The following is a 17,461-nucleotide window of genomic DNA, read 5'->3' as shown; positions in this document are numbered from 1 at the left end:
GAGCCGCTGGATTGCTAATCCAGTGTCCCAGGTAGCAATTATTAAGGGACAGAGTGCTGGGCAAGCTACACTCTTCTGCGCACACCCTCTCTGTCCTGCACACTCATTCCTACCACCTCAAATCTCTGGGATGATTTCCTACAGCTATGAAGATTTTGATTAGACTTTCAGAGCTGGCAGGGCCCAGAGAGGCCAAGGGACTTGCCCAAAGTGACTCAACGACTCAATGTTAGTGTCAGGCCCAGCCCAATCCAGGGACCCTTCCACGTTCATGGGGCAGAGGGATGGCTTCAGAGCTGAGGTCCGGAGAGGGTCGCTTACCAAATTCTTCAAATAGGGACTCCACAAAACTGGGCCCAGTGTGGAGGTCCGCTGTGTTCACATACAGGTAGGAGACTTCTTTTGCTGTGAGGAAGGAGGAGGACACACCGGCAGTGAGGAGGGGAGGGACCAGGCCTCCTCCACCCCACTCGGACTTCTGTCCCACACGGGACACAGCACCCAGTTTGTGAAGCATGCTCACATCCTAAATTATTTCACTGGTTTTCAAACTTTGTTTTCGTTTTTACACTGTTACTGAGGATCTTTTTCCAAGTAAAGGGATGCCCAGAAGCCCAGTACAGAAAACAGGTCATAGGGGCTGCTCTGGGGACGGCCAGGGGATGGGGGCTCCAGCAAGCACAGCTGGAAAACTGCTGTCCCTTTCATGCTCCCAACAATCCTGTGAGGGCAGAAGGTAACATCAACTCTGTTTTGTCACTGGGAAGTGAGACTCAAAGAGTCATCTGGGGGGACTTCTCACCGCATCCCTCAGACTCCTTGAACACTGCAGGACATGGGTACAGCTCATTAGAGTTTACTGAGATGTATCAACCCGTCCCTGACTGGGGCGTACAGAAAAGGCTGGAGCAGGCGAGGAGGGCTTGCTGCTGAGCAGACCATGAAGGGCAGGGGTGTGAGGTTTAGAGGGAGGGGTACGAACAAAGATGTGGGGGAGACACACCACATGTAAAGATGAGTGTGTGTGTGTATCAGAGAGCATGTGTGTGTGTATCAGAGGGACTGCGTGTGAGCATGCGTCTGTGTAGGAGCGTGTGATGTGGATATGCGTGCGCGTGTGTGTGAGGTGCATGGGAATATGTTGTGTGTGTGTGAGAATGTAGTGTGTGCCACGTGTGGTGGGTGTGTGAGTGTGCGCTGGGGGTGTTCGTGTTTGTAGAGGGTTGGGGATGGAGGGGTAGAAGGAGGCCAGCCGATCTGTGGTGGAGAAGTAGGGCCTAACTGGATGAGGACACTGGGCCAGAGCATGACATGCATTGAACGCCATGCTGTGAGGCTTCGACGTCCTCCTGCAGCAGGCCCTGAGGAGTTACTGAAGGTCCTTGGGTAGGGAGAAGGGAGGCTTTGCTGTTTCATGTAAATGGAGTTGCTTGGGGCAGACTGCTGGTGGCTGACCTGGGAGGGGCTGCAGGCTCTGCAGGATGGAGGCCACGGCCATCTTCTTCTCCAGGGTGGTGTCGCTGAGGTACTCGTGGTCCAGGAGGCTGAGCAGCCCGGCAAGCTCTGGGAGCAGCTGCTCCAGCACTGGGGAGGCAGGCCGATGTTGCACAGTCACAGCTCTGCATCCAGGATCCTGGCCTGCCCGCCACATGAATGGCCAGGGCAGCAGGGGCCAGAGGTCAGGGCGGGGGGCAACAGGCAGACATGGGGGTTCTCACACAGCTGTCCCAGTGCTGGCCACCAGCCTCCCTTGGGAGGGCCCTGTTCAGTTAACCCTGTGGTGTTCCCATGGGCCTCCCCAGTCTGCCTCAGACCTCAGATGACCTTGGCCTGAGGACTGGACCTCCCTGGGCTCACCCTGGCAACTCTGAGCCCAGGCAGCCCCAAGCGGAGGGAATTCGGCCCCCCCGTTGTCCCAGCCTGCCTTCTGCTTTGCAGGCCTAGGGGTTTTTCCTTGATGCAGCTAGAGGTTCGGTGCAGGTCTCTGGCTGGAGCCCCCAGCCATCCAGGACACAGGCAGGAAGGGAGCCTTCCTGTCCCATCAGTTCATATGCTTCAATCTCTGGAAGCTTCTGTTTCCGGTGCCTTGGCCAGAGCCAAACTAAACATTAACCCTTCCCATACCATGCCCCAAATTATCATTCCATACTTTCTTTCCATGCCACACCAGTGCTTCTCAGACTTAAGTGTGTATAGGAATAACCCGGGGAATCTTGTCAAAATGCAAATTCTGATTCAGGAGGTCTGCGGTGGGACCAGACAATCTTCCAGCTCATGAGTTGCAAGATCCTAGAACACAGAGTCCTCTAAAGACTCCAGCATGCCAAGACCACGATGTCATGGGTGTCTCCCTGTCCTGAAAGTAACTTGGGACTTGGTTTGCCTTAGGGCTGAAGACCAGCTTCATCACTGTCCTACACTGCAACTCACCAAGCACTTGTGCATGATAATAAATGCTAACTCATGTTGAAGGAGCTGTGCAAAGCCTCTTAAATTTTATTGTCTCATTTAAATCTCATATCAAGTATTCTATTATCTCCATTATATGATGAATGAAACTAATGCTCACGGAGGTTAAATAACCTCGCCAGGGTCACACTGCTAACAGATCCTTGGCCAAATCTGCCTTCCTCAGTCTATTCTCTTAACAGTGGAGCAACGTTGCTTCACAGTATTTTATTTGATCCCACCAACGAGTTTTGAGGTAGTTCCCACGATCACCCCTACTTTTTAGATGAAGAAATTAAGGCTCAGAGAAGATAAGCAACTTGCTTTAAGTTATGCAGAGGTGAGTAGAAGAGCCAAGACTTCACCTCTGGCTGTGACCCCTAACTCCACGTGCTTCTCCTCACGCTGGGCCCTCCTGCGGAAACAGGGAGACCCTGCCCTGTAGCTACTGGTTCTGGATGGTAAGAGGGGCTATAACATCATGCATAAGAGAACAGACCCTGGAGCCAGGTCGCCTGGGTTCAAATTCAGGCTCTGTCATTCATTAGCTGTAGGACCTTTGGCAAGTTACTTAACCTGTCGATGACTCAGTTTCCTCCTCTGTAAAGGGGATAATAACAGCAACTGCCTCATTGGGTTGCCATGAGGATTAATTATGCCACGCAGGAAAAGTGCCTTGCCCAGCACAAAGGAAATGCTTGGCACAGTCATCTATTCTTACTGTAGAATTTAGCACGTTGACCTAAGAGAAGGTGTGGACTGGACCTGAATCTGCGTTTCCTTAGCGTCTAGTCTGGGGCCTGCTCAGAGTGGGTGCTCTACACGATGATCACACTAGGACCTTATGTATAGATGGGACGAGGCAGTCTCTATGGGGCATTCCATCGTCACCCTAAACTCACTGAAGATGACCTGGAGCTGACACAGACAGCCACTACCTCAGGCACGCTCTCTACCCTCGGGTGCTGAGGTAGCCTTTCCCTGCACCTTCTCATCTAATCTCCACAGCCATCTGTGAGTGGGGCCCCACGGGGAGACCTATTTTCCAGAAGATGACTCTGAGGCTGAGGGAAGCCGTGGGATGATCGCACACCCTGAAAGAGGTGGAGCCAGGTTGGTGCCAAGTCTGTGTGATTCCCAGTCACACAACTCCGGGGGGCGCTGCTCACCTCAGAGCCATGTGAAAGGTGCCTGGAGACCCTGCAACGTCACAGAAGCGAGGGCACTGAGGGGCGGCCAGGTTTCTCTCTTCACAGCAGGAAATCATTTAAAACCATTTTAGCCGAACTTCAGCGGTTTTGAAGGAAATGAAATCACAAACTTCTCTGGCCCCAAACGTCAACAAACGTCAATGAACTCAATTCCAAAACATTTACTGAAGCACCAGTCATGTGCCCGGCTGGCCACTCTGGGGGATCAGGAACAAATGGATAAGACGCTGTCCCTGTGGACATCCTCTCTCTCTCACACGTGTGTGTGCCCACAGGTAATTCCTTACAAGGGTGGCGGCGGGAAATGCAAGGAGGCATGGCGGGGCAGCGCCGGAGCCCACCTGCAGCCTGCAGCCAGGAGTCATCCCTGACGTCTCAGGACACTGCCCTGCTCTCCCACAGGAATGCCAGGGTGCACAGGCCTCCCTCCACCAGTGGTTCTGACACTTCTTGGTCTCAGGATCCCCTTATACTTTTAAAAATTATCGAGGACCCCAAAGATAAATGTCCTATGTAGGTCATATTTGTCAACATTTGCTGTATTAACAATTAAAACTGAGAAATTCTTAAAACACAAGAACACACAGACACTTATCTCTCTAGCCTTCAGAGCTATCACATCATCAAATAGCCCCTAAAAACTCCACTGTCCACTCCTGGAGGATGAGAGCGAAAAAGGCATCTGATGACTTAGTACTACATAGAGGTAGTTTTGAGCTTACAGACCCCCTGAGAGCGTCCTGGGGAACCCACAGGAATCCCCCATCCCCAACCACACCTTGAAAACTATTGCCCTGTAGTAAATGACCCCAGATTGCTAAGCTGTTTGGGATTCTTAAGTCTGTTTTGTTTCTTTTCTTTCTCTTTTTTACTTCCATCCCCCTCCCTCCTTCCCCTCCTTTTTGAAAAATTTTTCTATTTATTTTTAGTGCCTTTTTTTGGTTTGTTATCCCTCTCCCCCTTTGTTTTCTTTCTTTCCTTTTGTCTCTCTTTTTGCTTGAGGCTCTAATGATTTCTTCTTGTTACTATCAGCAAGTGCCTATGTGTGGCAGCATTCTACCTTCTAAATGCTACACTGACTGCCTCTAATGTAATGTTTGTTACAGTTTTTTCTAAAGTAAGAACAAATAGGTTCTGAGTGAGTTCTCTGCATTTAAGAACATGAGTTTTACTACCCAATCTTTGTAATACTTTTTTTGGTTGTTTCCTTCCTGGTCTTTGATGGGATTCTTCACATGGGACCTTGACTTCTAAGTGTGTTTCTTTTAACTGAGATGTAACCACCAAAGTTCAAATGGACCAAAGGAAGGGACTGAGGGAGTCTGGGAGAAGCAGTGGAGAGTGAGGGGCTGACAGTCCTGGTGGTGGCCATGCAGCCTGGAAGGAACCGGCACGCAGCGGGGACAGAGGGGCTGGGAGCCATGGGACAAAGCTTAGCTTGTAGTTTCCCTAGAGCTGAGCAGTTATCACACATGGTCTCATTTAGTCCTCCAATGCCCCATAGAAAAGGAAACAGAGGCTCAGAGAAGTGAAGTTACTCAGCCAGTAAGCAATAAAGCCAGGCCTTGAACACCGGTCTGTCTGGCTTCAAAGCTTGAACGCCTGTGCCTGAATTCTCCATCAGAAGATTTCAGCTCAGCTCAGTGCAGTGGAGGTGGGAGGCCAGGCTGGTGGGGAGGAGGTGGGCAGGTGTGGATGCTGGGCTTCCTCTCAAAGCCTTCCCGCTCCTGACCTGGGGATCTCTTCACCTGTGGGAGGGAAGCTCTTACCTCTGGAGCCGAAATTCCTGCTTGATGGCCCTCTCCCACCGGGCCGTTTGAACTTCAGAGCACTGACTATCTCATAGAAGAAAAACAAGCCACTCAAAGTAAATACCTGACTTAACAGCGGGATCTCATCCCAGAGAGAACCTTATATATATCATGGATACAGGAAACCTCTTAGCCTGTGCTTGGCTCTTCCAGAACAATACAGAGCTCACCATGAGAAGCTAGCTTGCAAGCATAGTGAACATGGAAGTGCCTTCAATGACAGCTTTGTCTTTAATGCTAGAGAATTCAAACTGCAGGGATTTACACCATCAGAGAATTTAATTTAGAGAGAAGTCATATGGGTATAACGCATATGACAAATGATTCTGCCAGGGCTCATATATACCACCAGAAAAGCAGCCTCAAATTTTAGTAAGAAAAGACTGTCCCAGGGGGTTTGTTGGAAATGCATTCTGGGATTCCCTAACCAGAGAGTCTGGTTTTGGAAGGCCTGTGGTGTGATCCAGGAATCTGCATTTTAACCAGTACTCCAGGTGATTCTGATGCAGGCAGTCCAAGTTTCAAACTCTGCAAAATAATCCACCAGGAAAAAACATACTACAGGGGACATCTATGGACATAAAGAATATGGGAAGACCTCTCATATTCCTTAAATATGGTCACTAGACATCCTCATCTGAAAAAACTGAGAAGTGAGGCAGGAATAAGAGCCTCCAGAGAAGATTATAAATAGCTAGAGCATGGAGTCTTGCTTACAATAGCACAGTGGTTGGGGATCTGGGGTCAGATCCATGTGTACTGGGGTTCTTCTACTGCCACTTCTGAACTGGGCAATGCTGGGCACATTAGAGAACTCTGAGCCCTGGATTTGTCATATGTAAAATGAGAATAATAGGATCCCAACCTCACAGGCTGGGTGGACTTGGTAAGGTCATGCCTGGGAAGCACTTAGCATGTCCTGTGTCTGGAGCAAACACTCACTAAGTGATAGTTATAGTGCTGTTGTCATTGCTGCTATTTCCTAGTACTTCCCAGATCTATGGGGACTCCTAAGTATTGATCAGATAGGATTTAGAGACAGATTTACTATAGTCATTGTAACAAGCTCCATGAGGACAGGGGCTGTATCTCAATCAGTACATGGTAGATGCCCGATGAACATTTATTCAATGAACACAATATTTTGATGACTTAGTCTAATCCTATTGATGGAGTTTGGATGTGTTGTCCCCTCCAAAACTCATGTGGAAATTTGATCCCCAACGTGGCAGTGTTGGAAACTGATTGAGTCATGGGGGCGGATCCCTCATGAACGAATTAATGCTCTCCCTGGGGGAGGGGGATTAATGAGTGAGTTCTCTCTCTATTAGTTCCCACGAGAGCTTGTTGCTTAAAAAGACCCTGGCACCTTCTCTCTCACTCTTGCTTCTCTCTCTTGCTTCCTCTCTCTTGCTTTCTGTCGCCATGTGATCTGCTTGTACCCGCCGGCTGCCTGTCACTTTCTGCCATGATTTGAAGCAGCCTGAGGCCCGTGCCAGATGCAGCTGCCCCAGAATCGTAAGCCAAATAAACCTCTTTCCTTTATAAATTACCCAGTTTCAGGTATTCTGTTATAGCAACACAAAACGGACTAAAACACCTATCATTTTAAAGATGTGGAAAGTGAGGGTCAAAGAGGTTATTTGAGTTAGCTATGTTCATACAACCACTTGAAAAAAAAGTATCTCATGTTAAATTCATGCAAAGTTTACACAAAGCTTGATGTTTAAGACAGGCGGTGGACAATTGAGGCCCCCTCCCAGCTCTGTCATTTTCCAGCTGTGGGCCCCTGGGGAAATTTCTTAACTTTCCTAAGCTTCCAACTCATCTGCAAACAGTGGGGGTAATAACAGTGGCTGCTTCACAAGGTCATGGTGACGATGAGATGAGGTGATGTGTACTGTATTCAGTGCACTTGATAGCTGCTCTCCATTCATATGTGATCTTCCGGAGTTTCAGGTGCAGTGGTAGGCACAAGGACAGGGGTTTGGGCACAAAAGGAATCATGGGACTAGGCAGGCCTCACCACGTGGACTATTCATGGCTCCGGCCCTGACACTGAGCTCAGCATGGTTGTGGCAGAAGGAGGCAGCAGAGCCCTTCCCTCAGGGTGCTCACATCCCAAGGACCACCTCTATGCCAAGAGAGGAGACAACATCTTCTGGTTCGGGGGCAGTAATGCAACCAAAGAATCCTGTCCCTACTGTCCCCAGTCAGGAAAGATCTCGTTCACCAATTCCTAACCTGCCCCCCCAATCTTTGCTCTTGGTCCAGGTCATCTTATTTTCTGAGGGCAGAGTGGGGCATCAGCACAGGACTATCTTTATGTCTAAAGGTTTTTTAGAACCACGAATATATTTCATTGATCTTATTTGGTTTAGCTGAGTCTTAGGGAGTTACGGTAAAACAAAACAAAACAAGAGGAAGAAATGGACTCATTATTGTTTATAAGTCTTCAATCTTTTAAGTGGAGCAGACAGGCACAGAAACCCAAGATGGGGAGTAATTATTCTCTGGGTTGCAAAAAAGTTTCTCAAATAAAATTAGAAACTTATTTAAAAATGTGTCTAAGATTAGACTAAGTGCTTATTGTTGCTGATGAGTACCCAGCTAAGACTAAGATCAATTTTCTTTCTGCTTCTCCACCCTCCCTACCTAACTGAAATCAAAATAAGATATTATATAGCAGAAATTAAGCCATGGGCAAAAAGCACTGTCACTTGCCCCCAGGACGTTATCCCTGGTCCATACACTTGATGCAGCCTGCTTGAAACCTTCAAGGCATTTATCACAGCCAGTGAGGATATGAGTGCACAGAAGCCTGGATTTATTTAGAGATCTCAAAGGTAATGGATCTAATTTCCATGGCAAAGGAGAAGAGAATAATTAAACTTCAGCAAACCACAGGAATAATAAACCCCGTATTGGCTCCTACCAGGTTGGGTCCAGTGCTGGGCACTTTGATGCCTGATCTCATGCCTGTGCAATATGGAGTTTATAAAAATGCTTGAAAACAGCTTTTAAGTTACCATTTCATTAAACGCAAAGCAGTAGGAGGAAATGCAATTTCTTTTTCCCCACCTCATCATTTGACAAGCTTTTTCAAATGTAGACATCACAAGATAACTCATCCTTCTTTGTTTTCAAAGTCAGAGAAAATGCAATGAGCATGGCTTAGAAATGGAAAATAAGAAGAATTGTCAAAATGTGGTTTTATGAAGGGCCTACAATTTTTCTTTTGGTTTACTCAAATTTCTTCTCTTCTTTCCAAAGAGTGAAATAACCCAATTTTCATCTCATACAACAGGCTCCTGTTCTGGAGAAAGAGTCAGTGCATTACTTTAAAAATTTTTCATCATGGTTTTAGAGAAGGCTTTCTGTACACTGTGTTTTAATAAGCCCACACATTAATGGGGTATGTCCCATTATAACATTAGGGAGTTAAGTTGCCCTGCAAAAGAAAGCAATGTGCTTATCAGATGTGAGCTCAATATTTGGATGGGGGGAAGAAAAGAAAGAGGAGCCTTTCCTGTGACCTTCAAACCCTGTAGGCTCTTCCAGAGAGACCTCCCTCCAGGTGGCCCTCATGCTCTGTTCCTCAGCCTCTGGGCCCAGGGACTTTGCATAAACTATTCCCTCTACCTGTCACAACTCTCCTTCCCTGCCCTCCAGTAATGCCTTCTTCAGCTCTCAACTCAATTGTGTCTTCTTCAAGGATACCTGTTCCCCAATGTTCATCGCAGCACTCTTTACAATAGCTAAGAGTTGGAACCAGCCCAAATGTCCATCATCAGATGAGTGGATATGGAAAATGTGGTACATCTACACAATGGAATACTACTCTGCTATAAAAAAGAATGAAATACTGCCATTTGCAATGACATGGATGGACCTAGAGAGAATTATATTAAGTGAAACAAGTCAGGCACAGAAAGAGAAATATCACATGTTCTCACTTATTTGTGGGAGTTAAAAATAAATAAATAAATACACAAAAAACTGGGGGGGGGGGAGAAGACACAACAATTACAGTTCCTTGAAGTTGATACCACAAGTGAACAGTTGGGAGGGAGGGGGGAGAGGGACGAGGGAGGGAGGTTTTGGTAATGGGCCACAACAATCAACCACATTGTATATTGACAAAATGAAATAAAATTTGGAAGAAAAAAAGAAAAAAGGATACCAGAGGACATGCCTCTTGACCACAGCCACTCCCCCTATTTTATGTTATCACCAAGTATCTCTCCTTGTGACATTTCACATAGTAAGATTTTACATTTACTTATGAATTTTTTGATTAGTGTCAGTTTTCCTGACTTGAGCCTGAGCTCCATGGGGGCAGGAACAGTGCCAACTTTTGCTAGTGTCCAACACAGAGGAAGTGCTCAAGTATTTGTAAAATTAATGAACTCTTGGAGCAAACTTTTTTTTTTCTTAAGAGCTGATAAACTCTAACAGCTAATGTGATTTTAAAACCATGTCTGTCGTTATGGAGGCTCAGCATAGTAAAAAGATGCTTGAAAAAAAGAAACACCAAAAAAAAAAAGGAAACAAATAGCCCTGGGTACAAAAGGAAGTAGAAGTCCAATTTCTCACATGGCTAAGCTCCCAAATACTCTATTTTGTTGAACTTATATCCCACATGTGAGTACAGCTGCCAACTGATTTAGTGATGTACATTTTGTAGTTGGTAGAGGTTAATTCTAACTGGGAAATAATGACAACCAACAGTGAGTAACCCAAACTGCCTGAATTCAAGTTCTGTTCCCCATTTCCTAGCTGTGTAACCCTGGGACACTGACATGCGCCCATGCCTCCTGCACATCACTGGTGACATGTGAGCATATCCATGGGCCTTAATTTGTGTGGATGTGCTTAGAACAGTGTCTGGCACATAGTAAGTACTCAATAAATGCTAGCTATTGATTTACTCCTCCATTACTACTGTAAGCCATACCCTGCTTTAAGAGATTTACATGTATTATTTGCATAAGTTATGCTTATTCTTACGACACGGTGGGCTAGCCTCATTTTGCATGCGTGGCAACTGAGGATTGCAGAATGGGAAGAATACCGGAGGAGCTAATTGTAACGCCTCCCCCAGTCTCTTTCAGGACACTGCTTCCATCAGCATCTAACTTGGAGTTAACTCCACAGAGAGGCCCCTAGTTCCACAGGTGAGGCTGGTAGAATTGTCCCTTCATGTCATCGGTTCAGAAATCTCTTTTTCCCCTGCCCACGGTCTCTTCCAAGTTGCTGCAAATCTGCCCAGCTGGGGCCATGGGGACGTCTCGTTTCCTTCCTCTGAATTTACAAGCACTTCTCTCTGAGTCCAAGTGCAGGCCAAACAGTGGGCAGAACTTCGGAGAGGACAGCACTGGTTGGATTCGCATTGTCTATCACCAAAACAAAGACTTCCTGTTGTCCCAGCGTGTATAAGGAGGGTCATAGTGTTTGTGGGCTGGAAAAGAATGACAAAGGGGCAACAAAACAAACCCAGCTGCAAAGTCCATGCCTCCGTGCTGAGTGATTTCCAGGAGTTAAATTTAGCCCCAGTGTAAGGGAGGGCCAGGGGTAGTGAGGGCACCTTGGAAGGCTTTTGTGGGTGTTAATTACAGCTATTGCAGGAAACTGAATATCCTTTTATGCTGAAGAGAATAGCACAAGTTTGACTCCATAAGATAGAAACACAGAAACATTCATGAAGAAGGGAGTTGGTAAAGAACAGTGGGGAGAATTTGGGACTTGGTCTCAGAGGACTTGGTTTGGATTCCAACTCCTCCCACTTACTAGGGTGTAATTTTGGGTAAGTCATTTAACTCCTCTGAACTTCATTTTCCTGTCCTGTAAGGAGTTTAGAAAACCCATGTATAGGTTTGTGTGAAGTGGAAATGGGGAATGGCTGGGAAAGGGTTTGTAAACTGTAGGGATTATTAGCAGGGATGGTAGACTAGCACAGTTCTCTGATCTACTGTTATTTCAGGAAGACAGGGAGTCAAGAGGTCACAGAGGTCATAGGTCAATGGGAAAGCAGGTCATGGGTCGTTTCTGGGTGACTCTGTCCCAGGAGTCAGGCCAGGGTGACAGTCCCAGGGAATCCTGCATCTTCGGTGGCCTTCCTAGCAGCAGCTCTGCCAGGCTCCTCCATCCAGCAGGAGGGTCCTCTCTTCAAGCACCTTCTCAGCTCTAGGCCGCGAGGGAAGCCATAGCTTCCTTTCACAGGAGCGGGTGGGGGCAAGCCGCTGACTTCCCAGGAAATAATTTTTGGCTGTGAGACTGGGCTCTCCCAGAATTGTCCCTTTGTCTGTGGATTCCTCCCCATTTAACTCACTAAGGAAATGGTTCCAGGAGGAAGTGGAAAACTGTGACACTTGCTCAACCCCCACACACGATGGCAGCTGTTTCCGTTTCCGGGAGTCTGCACCATCTCCTTCTCCAAAGTCTTGGGGAAACAGCAGCAGGCCCAGGGAGTGATCTGGGATGCCCAATGATGAAAGCAGGCAGTATTTTCAAGCTCTTAAGTGATATTCCAGATGTTGTGCTAAGCATTTTGCATGTATTACCTCATTTAATCCTTATAATGATCCTGCCAGGTAGGTTCTGTTCTTATCTGCTGTTTTACACATGAACCAAGTTAGGCTCAGAGAGGCACAGTCATTTGTCTAAAGACACATAGCTAGCGGACTAGGATTCAAACCTGGATCTGACTCTAGAGCCTAAGCTTTCAATCAACACATTATAATACCTTCTGGCCTTCATCTAACAGGGGTCTCTGACCACCAAAGCTTGCTAGAACCAACAGTGAGCACCTCATGATCATTCCCCACTGGTGTTTATTCACCTGCACGTGTGTCCCACCCGAGGCCTAGATGGGGCTGGGACCTTCTGCTTCTGAGAAGTCTGAGTTTGAAGACCCATCTCACCAACCTCCCTCAGCACACATCAAAGCCTCTGAGTAGAGGTATCTGGATTATGCAGACAATAATAAAAATACCCAAGAATGACAGCCAACATTTATTGAACACTTCCTATATGCTGGGTACTGTGCCTAACACTTTTATTTCTTTCTTTAAATAGGCCTCAGGTGGACAAAAATTGGATTAATCCTAATCCTTGCTTCATGAGATACTCTCATCATTGGCCCATGCATGCTCCACTTTTATTTAGTTATTTTACCATGTAATCAGTTATTTTTGATAATGTAGTAAGCACCCACAAACCTACTATTCAAAGCAAAAGCTAGGATGGTGACAACATCTTACCTCTAACTATATGATCCTGCCCCTCTGCCTCCCCTGCCAACCCATCATCCTGGACTGTGTGTTCATCATGCTCTTTCTTTCCCTTGTATATAGTTTTATTGCAACTAGATGTACTCCTGAAAAAATATTTTAAAAAATTTTTAGTTATTTTTAAATTTATTAAAAGGGTATAATGCTATAGGTAATGTTCTGTGACTTTTTTCCATAATACTATGCTGCTTAAATTTATCCACGATTGCCTGTTACTGTGTTCATTCATTTTGACTGTTGTGTGCTGTTTCACTGTGGAATATTCTCCATGCCTAACACTCTGTGCCTATTACCTCATTTAATCTTAGCAGCAACCCTATATGGTAGGAATTCTTCTTATCTCACTTTTAGTGGTAGGAAACTGAAGGCTAGAGAGAGTAAGGAACTTGCCAAGGCCACAGGTGCCAGGGTTGGAAACTTTCTAGTCTCCTATAGCACACTGTGTTTCAGTGTGTGGAGAAAACACAGGCACTGGAGCCAGAATCCCAGGGCTCAAGCCCTGGCCTCACACCTACTGGCTATGTGGCCTTGGGAAGTCCCTCCATGTCTCTGAGCCTCAATTTCCTCATCATCTAAGTAAGGTGACCATAACCGCCCTGCCTACCTCACAGGCCTGCTGTGAAGCTGAAGTCTGATGATGCTGGTGACAAGTGAGAGCGCTCTGCAAACTGACGCTTTGCAAACTGGTGAATTTTGATTACTAGTAGATGTGCCATCCTCCCACCCCCCACCCCCAATCAAAAAACAGAACCCACGTAGATTTTAGGATTGAACAGCACCCCATTCAGAAAGGTGAAGGATTAGGTGGACAATCAGCTCACAGAAAACCTCGGTGTGATAAAGGAACCAGAAAAGCATCAGCAGATGCCTTAGTCTGCACTAACAGAAATCTGGTATGTACTTAGTTTTATTCTGTTCAATAGAATCTTTTAAAAAAATTATTATGTTTTACTATTTCTGGCCTATTTTCACTATATGAGACCCCACCCCAGTGCTGTTTGTTTGTGGTGTTTCCTCTGCATGATCTGGTCTTCTCCAACTGTCACCTCGTAGAAGCTGTGTGACCTTGGGCAAGTTACTTAACTTCTCTGGGTCTGTTTCCTTATCTGCAAAATGGGGATAATAATAATACCATGCCTTACAGGCTGTTGTGAGGATCCAGTGAGGTATTACATAAAGTGCTTAGAACAGTTTCGGACATAAACCAAGCTATTATTTTTTATCTAAAATCTCCCCCACTCCCCAGATAGCGTCCACTCATCTTTTGGGTTGGTTTGAGTGTCACTTCCTCCAGGAGGCCAGTCCTGCCTTCCTGGACAGGTGAGGTCACCCCTTTCTATGCTGCAGAGTAGATGACTTGTTCCATGCCCTTCTCCATTAAACTGTAGACCTGTAAGGGTATGTATGATGCCTGACTTGGTATTTGCCACAGCTGCCCAGTGCCCAGCACTTTGGGTCAAATGTATCCCCGAAAAGTTCATGTATCGGAAACTTGACCCTCATTGTAACAGTGTTAAGAGGGTGGGAAATCCAATTACGGTATTTGAAAGATGGGGCCTTTAAGAGGTGATTGGATGGGGCGGGCCATGCCCTCGTGAATGGATTAATCCTTTCATGCAGTAATGAGATGCTGGTTTCATGGGTGGTCATGCGTGTGGTTCTGATGGCTATAAAAGGAGATCGAGCGAGAAGGTCATCTCTTTCTTGCTCAGGCTATTCTTTTGCCATCAGACACCCTGCATTGCTGGAGAGAGTCAACACCAAGAAGAAAGCCCTCACCAGATGTGTTCCCTGGACCCTGGAATTTCCAGCCTCCAAAACTGCAAGAAATAAATTTCATTCTCCTTATAAACTACCCAGTTTCAGGTATCCTGTTACAAGCAACAGAAAACGGACTAATACACCAGCACAGTAATAGGTACACAGCAGGTGCACTGGGGAGAGACTAACCAACAACCTGGAATTCAGAGAAAGGACCACAGACTAGGGAGGGGCCTGTGAATCCTGCCTGTGACAACTGTCTTCAGGAACAGAAGGGCTTGTGGGGCAGTGGGGAGAGAAAGGGTGGGTCAGATTTGCTCCCTACAGCAACGGGAGAACTGGGAGCAGACCTAGGCCAGAGGGTGGAAGCTTCAAGACCACTGTATTAGCCTCACTATAGAGAAGAACTTGCTGGAAATCTGAACCAAGAAGACAGGCAGATGTCTCTTCCAAGAGGGGCTGAGACCAGGTGGGCAGCTCCTCAGCAGGAAGGCTGGGAATGAGGCAGCACAGTGCATAGTTGAGACACTGAATTGGGGCAAGGAAGACCCAGAATCAAGGCTGGAATTTGCCCTCCAGTGCCCAGCACCCCCTGGCAGTGACCTCACCTCACCAAGCCTCAGTTTTCTCATCTGTATGACAAAGATCATAGAAGCACTTAGCCCAGAGGGCTGTGCTAAGGAGAAAGGGAGTTAATGCACGAGGAGTGTTACGCACTGTGCCAGACACACATAAGTCATGTTGTAAAAGCTTTGTTACTATTACTGATGTTGTTGCTGTTGCTAGTGATCACAAGGGAGCCAAGCACCACCAGGGGTTAGACTAGATGTTCTAAGTGGGAGGCTAAAGGTTGAAGCCAGAATGGCCACTGTCCACCAGATGGGAAGTCTTCTCTCCCTTCCTTCCTTCCCTCGCTGTCTACAAAAGCCTCCCAGTGCTAAGCCTAGATTTAGTTCTGGGCCAGGCCCCCAGAAATCCTCCCCACAGGGAGCCCAGCCGTCCCTGGGCAGGCTTTGAGAGACCTCTGGGGTGATTCCTGCTCCACAGTTGGGATCCAGGAAAATGTTGACTGAAGGTCCTAGGAATGAGTGTCTTGAGTTTTGAGATCCCAGACAAATGCCTCCTCTGCTTCCCCATTAGGCTAACAATTCCGTACAATTAACTCTATTTGAAAATGGAGAGTTTAACGTTTTATGTTTCTCTGCTCTTAAACATCAAGGTGAGTTAATCTTACACAATCTGCTGCTCACCTGAAATACCTGCTACAGCTCCTGCCTGGCCACCTCCTTCCAGTCTCTCCCCTTCCACTCTGAGTAAGCTCACTGATGGCTTTCCTGATTTCCCCAAATTGCAACACATCATAACCTCTTCCTGCTCACACCTCGTCCATAGCCCCCCAGGGCCCAGAACATCAGTTTTCCTTTGTGACCCAGATGATCCATGATCCTCACATGCTTCATGCGCTCCCTGTGGCTTGTCCGTGATTCCTCTGTAATTCCATCCTTTCCCAGGGTGGGAATGTGAAGAGTGAGCGTGAAAGTGTTAGAGAGAGAACTTAGATTCCTTCTTAATTTATTGAGAAAGGCAATCATTTACAAACCTGTATTCCAAGCATTCACTCTTTTTAAAAAATTGAATGCTTCTTACGTGTTGAATCATTAATCCAGTTATCCTGCATAGGTAGATAAGAGATTGTTATCTCCATGTTTAGCGGAAGAAACTGAGATGCAGGGGTTAAGTGCAAGGAGTTGGGCTGGGATTCACAACTGGGCAATCTGACACCTCTGCAGTCCATGCACTCAGCTCCTGCATTATCCTGTTTCTATTATTAGTTACAGATCACAAGCAACACAGCCTTGAAGGGACTGGAATACACCCAGTAAGGGACCTGGAGAATAAGGCCTTTCTCTTTGGAAGGACACCAGGGCTCCGTTTAACCTCCACCTGCTCCTCTGGGCTCTAGGCATGCTGCCCTGCGTTGCTTCCTGAACACACTTCTAGGCCTTTCTTCTTTCCTCTCCATCATTTTCTTCATCTGGAACACCATCCCTGCAGTGTCCCTGAGGTTCCTGGCTAGAAAGTGTTCCTTGAACCCTCTGGTCCTTTACATATTTTTTGATGGGTACCGACCAGATATGACCTCACACCACAGGCATGGTGACCAAGTCTCACTTTCTCTGCCACATGGGGAGATTCAGGGGCCCTGGGGCCCTGGGCCTCCCCTCTGTAACCCTCAGAGCTGCACCTGGTTGCTGGAGGTGAGGAAAAACCATCATTCTCTCTGGCTTCCTGGAGCACCCCCAGGAGATCAGTTTTCTTCTTGGTTCAAGTGGAGCTAAAAAAATCCCCCTTGGTTTCATATCAGCAGGATCTGCTCTCAGCTAACCCTTGAACAAGAACTGGCAGGAAGAGTAAATATTTATTTTACAAATGAATAAATCTGACTCCATCTTCAAAAGAAAGCTTTAGTATAAATTATCATAATTTCTCCATTCTTAGATGGCTCTGACTTGAAGATGCTTTTATCTATTGAATAACAGCTTTTTGGGGGAAAAAAGGGCAAAAGAAATGAATAAATTAATATGTCAACTGTAAGATATGTTCTGAGTTTTTTAAAAAATGTGCTTTTGTATCAATGCAATTTTTAAAAGAAATATGGTCCAATACAATTTTTATTTTCTTCTTTTGGCTCTAGCACTGTCAGAAAAAAGGCTCCCAAGGCTTAACTGAGCTACGGTGAAGTGTGGGCAGGTATCAGCAATGTGTCCTGGCCAAGTCCCAGCCCCAAACTCTGTGGCTGCTGGGTCAGCATTGCCACTTCATAGCCACCGTGCACTAATGGCAGCCCCAAGGCCCTGCAAAGCCAAAGGACAGGTTTTCTCCCCAGTAGGGAGATGTCTATGCTCTGCTGATAGCTTGTGACCACATTAGTGGTTCC

General features: G+C 46.6%; 1 protein-coding gene across 1 annotated transcript in view; it reads right to left on the bottom strand.

Moving 5' to 3' along the window:
* Positions 1–17,461, bottom strand: part of AFAP1L1 (actin filament associated protein 1 like 1) — a 65,737-nt gene that overhangs the window by 37,141 nt on the left and 11,135 nt on the right. Inside the window, exons 2-3 of the mRNA XM_063086937.1 lie at positions 1,456–1,584; positions 322–405 (exon numbers count right to left, since the gene is read on the bottom strand). Of these exons, the coding sequence (XP_062943007.1) occupies positions 322–405; positions 1,456–1,584 (213 nt within the window). The remainder of the gene's footprint in view (positions 1–321; positions 406–1,455; positions 1,585–17,461) is intronic.

Source organism: Cynocephalus volans, chromosome 2 (assembly GCF_027409185.1).
Source record: "Cynocephalus volans isolate mCynVol1 chromosome 2, mCynVol1.pri, whole genome shotgun sequence".
Taxonomy (NCBI): domain Eukaryota; kingdom Metazoa; phylum Chordata; class Mammalia; order Dermoptera; family Cynocephalidae; genus Cynocephalus; species Cynocephalus volans.
This window is presented reverse-complemented; position numbering and strand designations above follow the sequence as displayed.